Source organism: Nannospalax galili, unplaced genomic scaffold (assembly GCF_000622305.1).
Source record: "Nannospalax galili isolate Female #2095 unplaced genomic scaffold, S.galili_v1.0 scaffold227, whole genome shotgun sequence".
Lineage (NCBI taxonomy): Eukaryota > Metazoa > Chordata > Mammalia > Rodentia > Spalacidae > Nannospalax > Nannospalax galili.
Window position 1 is genome coordinate 10,756,308 of NW_008360303.1, and position 12,651 is coordinate 10,768,958.

The 12,651-nt window shown below is 42.4% G+C and overlaps 1 protein-coding gene across 6 annotated transcripts in view; it reads right to left on the bottom strand.

Moving 5' to 3' along the window:
- Positions 1 to 11,091, bottom strand: part of Smg7 (SMG7 nonsense mediated mRNA decay factor) — a 77,339-nt gene extending 66,248 nt beyond the window's left edge. For 3 of the 6 annotated variants that reach the window (XM_008824301.2, XM_008824299.2, XM_008824295.3), the window contains exon 1: positions 10,771 to 10,936. In XM_008824301.2, the coding sequence (XP_008822523.1) occupies positions 10,771 to 10,799 (29 nt within the window). In that variant the 5' untranslated portion in view covers positions 10,800 to 10,936. Of the gene's footprint in view, positions 1 to 10,770 lie in introns of all 6 variants that reach the window. The other 3 variants (XM_008824302.3, XM_029559223.1, XM_008824298.3) reach the window with 3 other exon arrangements.
- Between the last annotated feature and the right edge of the window lie 1,560 nt (positions 11,092 to 12,651).

Consider the following 12,651-nt stretch of genomic DNA (forward strand, 5'->3'; position numbering starts at 1 on the left):
ATACCTCTTGATAATATCAATAGGATACTTAAGGGAAATTTCTCATTTTTAAGTCCAAATATGCTCAGTAGACAAAGGAGGAGTAGATTAAGGCCAAGTTCAACTCTATCAGTAATTAATTTCACTTTTCTTCTATAAAATGTGAATCCAGGCTGGGCATGGTGGTACACCCCTTTAATCCCAGCACCTGGGAGGCAGAGGCAGACAGATCTTTGTGCATTAGAGTCCAGCCTGGTCTACATAGTGAGTTCCAGGCCAGCCAGAGCTACAAAGTAGCTGTGTAGCTTCATGTCCCCCCAAATCAATCCAATTATACAGATAGCATATGCATTTAATAAGATAATTACACAAAGGCATTTTGAAAAATATAAAATATAATAATGTATCATCATGGAATGAAGATATTCACTTTATGTACAGACCCCTCAGCTATTTACATAACTGTTCCTATCTCATCCAAAGACTGTATTGTTTTAGCAAATTTATGAGTTAAATACTGATATATTCAAAATACAGAAAATTAAGTCAGTGTAAAAAGTAGGCTCTTTAGCTATCTAAAACTATGCTTGACTTTACATGACAAGTTTCTTTTAGTAATTCTAAGAATCCTATCATCACGACTTAGCAGATAACAAAATTAAAACTAAACAACAGATCTGAAATCTAAACTCAGGACAACCTAAATAGAAATTAAGACAGTTGGGGCTGGAGAGATGACACAGTGGTTAAGAGAACTGGCTGTTCTTGAAGACAACCCAGGTTCAAATCCCAGCATCCACATGGAAGCTAACAACTGTCTGCAACTCCAGTTCCAGGGGATCAGATGGCCTCATACCCTCTTCTAACATTTGTAGGTATTGCACAACACAGGCGCGCTTACATATATGCCTGAAATACATGCATACACATAAAAATAAATGGCAAAAAAAATTTTTTTAAAGAAATTAAGGCAGTCTTAATTCAAAGATTTTCTGTCAGTTTGGTATACCACACTGCTGTCCCAAGAAGCTTAAAAAAAAAAAAAAGACTTCTAAAAACGAGACTTTCTGCATACAAAACGTCAATTAAATATGTTGCTGCTGCTGTTGTTTTTATTTATTTTTATTTTATGTGTATGAGTGTTTTGCCTGTATGTATTTAAGCATGTGTCCTTGTCATGCAAAGTCTGCAAAGGCCAAAAGAGGGCATTAGATCTCCTGAAACTGGAGTTATGGACAGTTGTTAGCTGCCATGTGCATGTTGGGAACTGAACTCGGGTCCTCTGGAAGAGCAGCCGGTCTCTTAATTGCTAGGCCATTCTCTAGCCCCATCAAATTATTTTAAAATTAGACTATAAATATTAATTTATTATCCTTTTATAAACCAAAATTTAGGACCAGTATGTTTTATCATTGAATTGTGCTTCTTAAAATGTTAACTTTTTGCATTAAAAAAACAAATGATTGTTTCAGATAAATAATATTTTCATTATGGTTTAAATTTGAGAAATGTAATTTTATATAACTAATATTAAAAGCAAAAATATTTTATGGTATATTACACAAGCCGTGTAAATAGACACATGCAAATTTTGCAGATGCTATAAGATACTCCTTAATATTCAAATGTATCTTGTGACTTTTCTAACACTACATATTTTTACATCAGTAATAGGAAAATTTTTGTATGAACAGTCTTTTTTTCCATTTAATATCTTCTAGTTGTATTTTTTATCATCTCACTACTTATTGCCCCTGCTGGTATACAAAGAAAATTTAGAGAGGTGATACCTAATAAAAACTAAATAATTTATGACCTGCCTAAGAAGCAGTATTAGAATTTAATACTCTGACTGAAAGTCTTGAAATACCACACATTAGGAAGGAGAAGGGAAAAGAACTCAACTTCTGTAGTCTGGACACTGAGTTTGGTCTGTGAACACTGAGTTTTAGGAAACATACTGAGTAAATTAATGCATCAATATGGCAGTTATTTACATATAACAGACTCAAAAATGATTTTAATGATTTTTAAATGATTCTCATTTAAATGAATACCACCAAAAGAAAATGCCTGCATATCCCAGCCTGGCCTCTAACTCATTATGTAGTGGAAAGAGTTTATTATTGAGTTTGATAGGATAGTGTTATAGTTAACTTTGTCAACTTGACACAACCTAGATTCAACTAGGAAGAGTCTGAATGAGGGATTGTCAACTTTGGGCTGGCCTGTGGGGACTGTCTTAATGAAGTTAATTGATGTGGGAAGTCTCAGCCCACTGTAAGTGGCACCATTCCCTAGACAGGCGGTCCTGAACTATGTAAAAGTGGAGAAATTAAGCTGAGCACAAGCAAGCAAGCATTCATTTCTCTCTGCCCTTGACTGAGGATGTCATATGACTGTTTCAGGATTGTGCTGCCTTGACATTCCAACAATGATGGACTGTAGCCTGGACCTGTGAACTCAAAGTCTTTCCTCCCTAAGTTGCTTTTGTCAAGGTACTTTATCACAGCAACAGAAACGAAACCAGGATAGTATGACTCCTTAAAAGATAAATGCCTGAGAAGGCAGAAGTGTGAAATGATCAGTTCATGCCACAGGTTAATTTTTAGATTATACATACCTAAGACTTGTACAGTACTTATGTGCCAGAACCATTCTGAGCACCTTATATTAACTGTTTTTATCTTGTATAACTTCATGAAACAGACACTATTATCATCTCCATTGTACAGATAAAACCGAGGCACAGAAAGTGCAGGTGGATTACCTAAACCAATAGGGTAAGGGGCAAAGGTAAGACTTAGACCCAGGTAGTTGTACCCCCAACACTACTCTTTAAGCACTATATTCAACTCCATTTATTTATCTTTATACCTATTCCATTAAGGAGCTCATAACTTTCTGAAGGCCAAGGATGGTATCTTCAACCAATCTGTCTACCCAGGACTAACACAATGATTTATACTCTGTTTGATAGACTCTTTAAAGATGATGACACAGTGACAGCAAAAGCCTGTGAGTGGACATGGTATTTGAGGAAAATAAATGCTGAGAACAGAAGGTGGCATGCCTTTCTTTTTGTCATGGGCAATGAAATGGGCCAGACCAACTAAACAGGACAAGTGATCAGAATCTGTTCCCAAGAGCAAGAGTACTCAAAGAACTATCTGTAGAGCTGTGTGTACACATGATAGCTAGTATGAATTATATGGTAACTGAGTACTTGTGAGCTTAGTTTTAAAACCACCTGGAAGCATATTCTAATCACCAGTGCCCAGGGATACATGCTGGCTCAAACTGAACGTTCATTGTGGGATAAGATAGATGAACAGAGAGGAAAACAAAAGTCTGAGTATGAAGGGGAAAAAAAGTTAAACAGTTAGTGAACTGGCCCATTCTGACGTTTGGCGCCTTTGGAGATATCAATTCCAATAAAGAAGAAATAATAACTGGATCACTTACTGAGGAAAAATACACAGTAGGAAAAATATGAAATGCTTAGCCATAAAACAAAAGCCATTGAGATGACAGAATTGAAACGGAAAATCAGAATGAAAAAGGGCATTTAAGGGGAAACTGAGATCACAACACAGAAGAGACTAGTGAAGGGAATAAAAGACTAAAAGAGAACACCACAAATGAAACAGGTCCTGGAGAAGTGATGTATGTTCAAGAGCACAAGTAAAAGATAGGACATGCAGGAACCTAGCTGTTTCTCCCTTTCTGAGATCCATACCAGCTATCAAATCTTCAAACTACCATTCCCACATCTCTACTTCTATCTATGAAAAACTGAGGCCTGGTCAGAATACTAATATCATGAATTAAGTGAGAGTGAAAAAAAACTTTCATGTATTTGGAGAAAAGAAGCATGAGATTTTCCTCCTGCTTGAAATGTTAATTGTTTAGTCTCTCCCCTTTCAAACTCTCATCAATCAATCAATATTTACATTAAATCTCATCCCATCTCCACCTGTTGGAACAGTCATCTTTCCTACACTCACACATTATCTTTGCTTCTCTATTATTTGCTTCTCTAGTCAGCACTTAATCGGTTTATCAGCTGTAACAAGTACTCAAGTGTCTCCAATTAACTTCAAATTTGCCACAGGGAAAACCTTGTGATGGTACTCAACATGTAACATTCAGTAACTGGAAGAACATAAGTGTAAAAAACAAACTGAAATATGTACAAGTGTTTACAAGGAAAGAAGAAACAAGGTGACTAGCTTGCTACTTACTGCCTAAGGGAAAACTGATGTGAAAGCTTATGAAAATAGTTGTGGCTTAGAGGAGAAAACAGGAAAAGGGGCCCATACTATGTCTACTGTCTGGAAATGAAGTGTCTCCCAAGGCCTAGGTGTTAAATAAAGGCTTGGTCCCCAGGGTAGTATTTCTCAGAGCTTATGGAACTCTAAGAGATGGGGGTCTCACAGAAGGCTTGAGGGGTATGCCCTCAAAGGAGACTGAGGTACAGCATCAGGAGGCGAGCAGCTTGTTTTACCACACAGTCTCAGCCATGACTTGCTATCTAACACAGGCTGAAAACCAATAGGCCCAACTGCCCATGGGCCTATCAGAACTCTCAACGGAAGGTTAATTTACAACCAAGGGAACACCTCACAATGTGTGGAAACTTCTGGCTGTCATAAATTGGGGGTGAATGATATTGGCATCTGATTGGGGAAGAGACCAGGGAGGCTGCTAACAGCCTATAACACACAGGATAACCACCCCAAAAAGAATAACCTGGCACACTACATCAAAAACTGCCAAGGTTGAAAGCCCTATTCTAAATGAAGCAAACAAGGAAAACAACAAAACAAAAAGCCAGAACTGCTACTTAGTCTGAGATTTTTAGTTTTCTTTAACAAGTAGAGTCACCTCTTCTTCCCACTGACTATAAATTGGGCCCATACACAACTTTCCTAAGTAGCTCCAACTGCACACTAACCAGTAAGGAGTTTATTACAAGTTCTCACTTACAGATGACATGTTCGCCAAAACTCCATTCCTTATTTTCTTGTAATTGATGATTACCTTTTCTTAGTAACAATCACCCAAGGCCCACTGGTAAGTCTATCTAAAGCAACTAAACACACCTTGATCACAAAACTTCATTGACAATGTATGATGCCTGTCTGCCAACATACCTACATAAAGATGAACAATCCACTATCTGTAAGACATGTGCTTAATAGTTATCTGAACAAGATAATCAGTTAAACAAGCCCAACTAAATTTTAGGCATTCATTCATCCAACTAACAAAATCTGGAAGTCTAGTCAGGGTGAGAGCTGCAGCTGAGGACTACAAACAACTTCAGTATAAAGCAAACTAGCCCTTTAAAGTCTGAGCCATTCTCCACCCCAACAAGTGCCTCATGAGAAACTTGCTATACTAGTGGCTCCAGATCTTAATAGAACACATCCACTAAAAACAGCAACAAAACGCTCAGCAACTGCTTCCTCTGCCACGAAGGTAGAAGGCAGAAGCTGTGAGAAATAGCTGAGACAGGAAGTATACAATTTTAATCCAACTGAAACCACAAAGGAAACAGAAATTAACTGCCAAAATAATTTAGCGGGTCAATATCCAAGCAGGTAATATGCTATCATAACCACCACAACAAAAACTTACAACAAAACATTATTTCAATTAATTTTTCCATATTTGGTAAATCAGCCATGTCTGACTGATTTTCTAGAATCTTCTTGTGGTAGGAAAGCAGCATAGGACAGGGAAAAGACTTTGAGGACCATATGACTAAAATCAGTGTGCCTTACAAGTCTTTTTGGCGCTTCAGGAGACAGTATCAGTCCCAGCATTACCGGAATCTGCTAGAACACAGAGCCTATACTGTTTATCTATTCTATTTCAATGCTCCATCCTCCAGGCTTCTTTTACTAGGCTAGGATAAGATTATGCTAGCTACTTTATATAGCCTCATCCCAAGATTTACAGCGACATATTTGATCTTAAAATACATGGCTGTATTTTCCTTCCTATTTAAACGACAACCATAAAAACAACTCTATGGCGGCTGTTTTACTTCTGCCTCAGATAACAAAGGTTCTGACACTTCAGAAGTATAGCACTAGAAAACTGGTTCACTGGAAGGTACCACAGGATAAACAATCTTAACAAAACGGACAATCTATGTACCTCTCCTTTACAGGCTCTAAGCACTAGGAAATCAACTTCAAGTCGATCTCACTGAACCTCCCACAGCAATAGGAAGAAAATTAAAGACAGAAAGAGGATAACAAAGAAAAAAAGAGTTGGAAGGAGCACAAAACAGAAAGTGCCTCCCACGGGTGGCAGCAGATGCTGTTCAGTAACACCTCTGCCACCACTTTTTGTAACAGGATTTGACCTGTTTGACTGGCATTGTCTATGGCTAGGATAACTTCACTTTCTCATATTCCATAACAACTCTGTGATGTCCTCCCCATCTGGTACTTTAGTGCTTGTTCACCGCAGCTTTTCTGCTTTTGATATGTTAATTTCTACATTTCTACTCTTTCAAGAAGTCATTTTTTTCAAGTACATTATGCCTTACCTATCTCATCTACAGCCTACTCTCTCACCCTTCAAACCCCATCAAATAAACTATATTCACTCTTTTACTCAACAGAAATGTCAATCTTTTTAAAACCCATTTTTAAAAACAACTTTCATTCTGTCATAAATCAACAGAAAACAACTGATTTCAGCTTGGATTTGAGTAATATATTCCCAATATATTGGGATCCTATCTAGGATCTTTTCATTTTTTAAAAGAACCTCCTATTTTTATAAAAATTAAGTATTTTCAACATCCATTTGACCATAAGTCACATCAGTCTACTACTAGAAAAAAAATGACACTTTCCTTCTAACAGAAGAAATCTCATTGTCTCTCTTGTTCACAATATTTTCTCTTTCCTCTACAGAGGTTTTTTTCTTTGCATCTATAACTTGAGACTAATTCAGTTCCCTTAATGTTGAGTTCCTCCTTGTTCTGACTGAGGCTTCTTCCTTCATTATCTCATTCGCACTCTCTGAAACTGCCATCTTGTTCCCTACATTTCCCACCATCCTACCACTTCAACGCCAAACACCCCAGCTCATTTACTCTAACAAATTAGAATTAACTGAGAGAAAATTTTCATCTACATAAGGGAAGATCTGCAGCTCTCTGCAGCTTAAAAAGTGCCCAGTCATGGTCTTTCACCACTGACAAAAGTAGGCAACAAAACTCTTTCTAAAGTCAAGGTCATAAAGAGCAACTGTTACCTTTTAACCATGCTCACTCAACAACTACCAAAGCTTCCCTAAGCCACTATAAAAAAAAAAAAAAAAAAAAACCCAACTGTTCTATTTTCTGAGAAATTCAATATAATGCTTAATTGAAGGCATTCTCCTGTCTCCCCTCAGTAGTACTTAAGTGAAATGAAGAGGGGAAACTGAGGCTAGCACATAAGTTTTCTTTATTACTGGCCACCTTCCCCTACATATACCTCTAAGTTCTAGATTCCTATCAGACTTAAGACTGACTTTATTTACTTAGGACAGACCCACAGGTGTAAGACTGGGTATCAGAAATCTTCAACAAACTTCAGAGCTCCTGTCTTCTTGCCTATTTAATTTCAGCTGGAAATGTGGCGGTCATTTTAACACTATGATCATTCTTGTTCTTTTCTCTATCTTTTAGAGCTAAATTTTCCTCAAGCTGTCACTGATTTCACAACCTAAGGATAATTCTTCCCTACACTGATTTATAAACTAGAAGCTCCATCAGCACAGAAGCTTCTCAAAGCCAGCTATCTGCCCATTAAAACTATCACCACTTTCCTACTGTTTCTCATCGCACCTTTCTAGTCCTATTGTAAAGAACTTGTTTTTAGGCTTAAATGTCCACTGTTTTATGATACAGTAATCTTCTCTATAGCTATGAACATGTAGAATCCCTCTCAAAAAGCTATCTGAGATTTTCTTTTTTGAGACAGACTGGGACTCATGTGGCCCAAGCTGGTCTTGACCTTGCTATGCAGTGTAGGATGACCTTGAACTTCTGATTCTCTTGCTTCCACCTGCAGAGTGCTGGGATTACAGACTTGCTACATCACAACCAGTTTTATCTGGTGCTAGGGATCCAACCCCAGGGTTTTTGTGCACATTAGGCAAGGATCTACCAATACAGCTGCATCTCAAATTCTAATGTCTACTCACTTTATAAAGTACATACAGATCATGACATTCAAAGACACTTTTAGATATCAGGTCATGAAACAGGCTTTCCTTAATCACACTGTTTATATAAAACAATACATTATCTTACTTCGTTTTTCTTCTAGCACTTAAAAGGACCTCATATATATTCATCTGTTCATGTTTACTATCTTTCTACCAAAACAAAATTCTATGTTCCCAGTGGACCTCAGAACCTAGAATACAGAAAAAGTTCAACACATCTGGAAGAAAGAATGAACACAGACATGCAGCTCAGTCTAGCTGACTTGAAGGTAAAAGACAAATATTTGAATGTTTTTATATACCAGCCATATGATCCTCAAAAATTTGAACTCTGGGGAATCTCTTTCTTAAACTGTAGGAGTCAAACTCTATCTAAGCTTGCCAGTTCTGTCACCCTACATTCTTGTCTAACTGAACACCACTCTCTCCTTCCAACGTACTTATTATCTACATCCTTTCATTTGGAATCCTCTTTTCTTAATCCACACTGTCAGAATATTGTTCATCCATGAGCTGGAGCAACGGTTCAACAGCTAGGAGCATTTGCAGCTATTGCAGAGTACCCTGCTTCAGGTCCCAGCTCCCACATAGCAGCTCACCTTCTGTAACTCCAGTTGCTGGGGAGTCCATGCCCTCCCCTGGCCTCCCTGTGCACCAGGTAGGTACTTGGTTGCACGTACATACATGCAGGCAAAACACTCATACATATAAAAATCTTTTAAAAAGCATTTTTCATCCTTAAAGTGCTATCTTCTTTTAGCATCTAACTTGTAAGTTCTATGAGAGGAGGGTGGAGTTCTTACTTTCTATTCTTAGTAGTTGGTACAATGCCTTCCACACAGGTGATCAACCAAACAACTGATGAATCATAAGTGTGTACATGAACAAAGGAAGTCTTTCCTGATTTCCCACAGTTGCTCTGGTAATCTCCTGTTCTTGAACTCACTAACATGGTATCTTTTGTGACCCTAACTATATTACACTCTGTGCTGTTATTAATTTACTCACCTAATTATTAAGCTGCAAATTCCTTAAGATTAAGGACTTCCCTCCCTGGTGGCTTCCATTTCCCTCTACACCACCTGTCACTGTCTTGGCCAGAGCTGTATTTTTATCTACTATGAAAAATGGTAATAGAGGAGAAAAAGAGGACACCTATACAAGTTTCATTCCAACTGTCTGGTGGTCATCAGGTATATTTGCTGTGCTAAACCCAGGAATTCAAGCATCAAAGATGCAAAGATCCCATTATTCACTCCTCTCCAGTTTAATAAATAACTGCTACTTTCAAAGGCAGAATAGCCACCCTGTGTCTCACATAACTGCATGCCTTCTCTTACAATCTAAATACACGTAGGGATTCACTCACAGATACTCTCACTTCACTAATTTCCTAAATATCTAAAGTAACTATTCATTCTGTTACCCCTCCAATTCCCTCCTCTACAAGGTATGAAACCACTTTCAATAATCATCTTCGGCCATTTTTATCTCTGTTCCTAAAAGCCAAAAAGGGTCCAGTTTTAAGCTTTTCCCCTTTTCTAAGCAGTAACAACTCTCCAACTAATCTCAGATTCTAATAACCTTATTTTTCTCTGCCATTAAGACTTCTGACCCTCTTCAGTCTTACCTCCAAGCTCTTATTCAGCATCCATGGAGACATTCTGACTGAACAGCTGGTGTCTTTCCAGGGTAGTGTCAGTGCATGTGCACCTTCTTTAAATGATTTTGATCGCTGCTTCCCTCTCACCCTAGACACACAAGACAAACGGACACACACACACACACACACACACACACACACACCGCCCAATACCCATCTCCACCATACACGTTCCCTACATCGCACTTAATGTATGCACACGACTCTCAGAATGGTATGTTCCAACTAGTTTCTTCTGAAAACACAACCTTGTTCATAGCACCTCCCTTTTCCCTCATTCACTTCCCCATCCAGTGCGCTCTTCGGGCTCCCCCTACAAAGACAACTAACCACAGAAGGCATTATTTCTCAGCACTCCCAACCCGCGAATGAAGAACAAGCTCCAGTTTCCTGCGGTCTTGGCTTCCTCCGGTTTGCGCTCTCCCAACACCCTCCCCCCAGGTGTGCAGACTTCCACCCTCTACTCTCCGCGTGCATCGCTCCAGTCAACCCTACGCCACACCACGTTTTCCCTGATATTTGGATCTGACTCCTCCACACCCACCTCCACTCCAGGTTGCCGCGGGTGCCCGGGGAGCCTCTCCCCAGCCCCTGACCCGCAAAGCTGGGACCCCAGGCGCGCGCACACACTCCAGTTCTCACGGTTCCCTAACCTCCCTCCGCGCACCGCCGGCTTCGCGGGATTGCAGCACGGCCGATCCCGGACCCAGCAGCCATGTGGTGTCCGCTCCGCCCCCTCCTGCTGCCCGCGCCTCGCGGCCCGGGGACATGAGGAGGACACTGCAACTCCCCCACCACCCCGGACAAATCACCTCGGCGCCCGCGGCTCCTTGCCCTCCAATCTCCTCCTGCTCCCACCACGCCCCAGGCCGGGTTTCGGCACTCACCGGAGATACTGCGCGCTCTGCAGGTTCATCCTCCGCCGCCGCGTCTTCCCGCGAAGCCTCCGTGGGTCTCTCAGGCTCCTCGGAGCGGCCCCGCGACCCCGCGGGTGCTGGCGGCCGCCGCCATCTTCCTATCCTCCGACTCCTCCTCGCTCGGCGCGGGGTGAAGGGGGGGTGAGGGAGGCGAGGGGGAGGGAGTAGGAAAAGCTGCTCTAGCTGCTGCTCTGGCCCGTAGAGCGCAGGGACGCTCCGACCCGGGAGGGGGGGGGAAGAGGAGGGAGAAGGGAAGGGGGCGGGGGAAGAGGAGGGAGAAGCGGAGGAAGGAAGTCGTGTTCGCTCTCGCGAGACTTCAGCAGACTCGGCACCTCTGGGTGATTTCCGCCTCTCTGTACCGCTCCCTCTAGGGATCAACAAGTGGTGTGGCGCCTGCGCGCCGGCTTAGGGACCTGGCAGCGCTTGGAGGCTTCCTGATGATCCAGGCCTCTCCTCCCGCGTGAGGGGGGCAGCCCCAGGCTCACCGGGAACATCGAGCCCAAATCAATCGGAGTTACATCCTAAGTCTTCCTCCGTCTTTCAGCCCACCCGGTTTCTTCCTTTTTCCACTCTTCCCCACCGGAAACGCCACCCCTTCCTTCTACAGTTCCGCCCGCCAATTCCTCGACTCTTGTCAACCCTCGCGCGCGGGAGAGTGACGCAAAGGCCTCCCTCTTCTCTGTTGCCCCTCCCCATGCACGCTGGGAGACTGTTGGCAGCGATAGGGCGGAGCCCAGGGAGAAATAGAAAGGAGACCAATCGGATTGGGCAAGCCGTTGCCATGGAAACTGGAGGCTGTGGTTGTATTGTCATAGTAACCGGTGTGTGCAGACCGGGTGACCCTTCCCTGGAGGAACGGATTCCCGGGAAACCGCCCAGGATTCCCCCCTCGGATTCCCTGCTATCTAGAGGCCTCCCCCAGGCTAGGGATCGAGATAGTTCTCCAGGCAAATGAAGTCCATTTCCTCCTTCCTTCCCCGCCACCTTCCCGCAGCAACTAGGGGGAGACCCCTAGGCATTCACCGTGGGCATTTCCACCCTGCCGCGGGCGGGAACCACCTCCATGGTTTCCTCGGAGCCGGCAGTGGAGAGGGCCAGGCCTGCGAAGAAGATGCCGAGCCTAAAGGCTGGCGGATGGCGGGCTGCAGCGGGAAGGGCGAGGGCGAGCCGGCGGCGCCAGGATGCGAGGGAGGGGAAGGGGTTCCCCCACACTGCCTGGGGCTTGGAGAGGCGGGATCCCGCCAGGACGGGGTCCCTAAGGGAGGAGAACGGCACCCGACAACCGCGATTCGGCTCCGGCAATAGAGGATGTCCGACTTTTCCTGTGCTGTCGACCCCTCTCCTAGATCCTTCCTCAGCTCACGGACACCTTGCGTGGCTAAACTCCGCGAGCCTGCCAGGAGGAGACCCGAGTGAGAGCGGGAACCCAACGTACCAGGCTAAAGAGCAGTTTTCAAGCATTTAGAATTGAGGATGAGCAGAGGCCGACTACTGCCATCCCTCCTAGAGGCACCCTCCATCCTCAAAGGGTGATCTCTGAGTTCCTCTCTCCTCAAGAATCTGCAGTGTTTTAGAACTTGCCACTCTGTTTTCATTAGAGAAGAAAATATTTCATAGGAAGAAATGCCTAGATTTATCAGCATGAAGGAGTCTAGGAAAAGAATTTCCCCAGTTTTGAGAACAACTCTTCCAGCATATGCGTATTCTGTGCCAGGTTTGAGGTTAAAACACAGAAATAATGAAAATAATATGGAGTCTAGGAGAAACTGCATGGGAAGTCATTCTGATGGAGTGGAATAGTTGACATTTTACAGATTTTATTTTCATTTTTTATTATAGAGGCAGCTACCC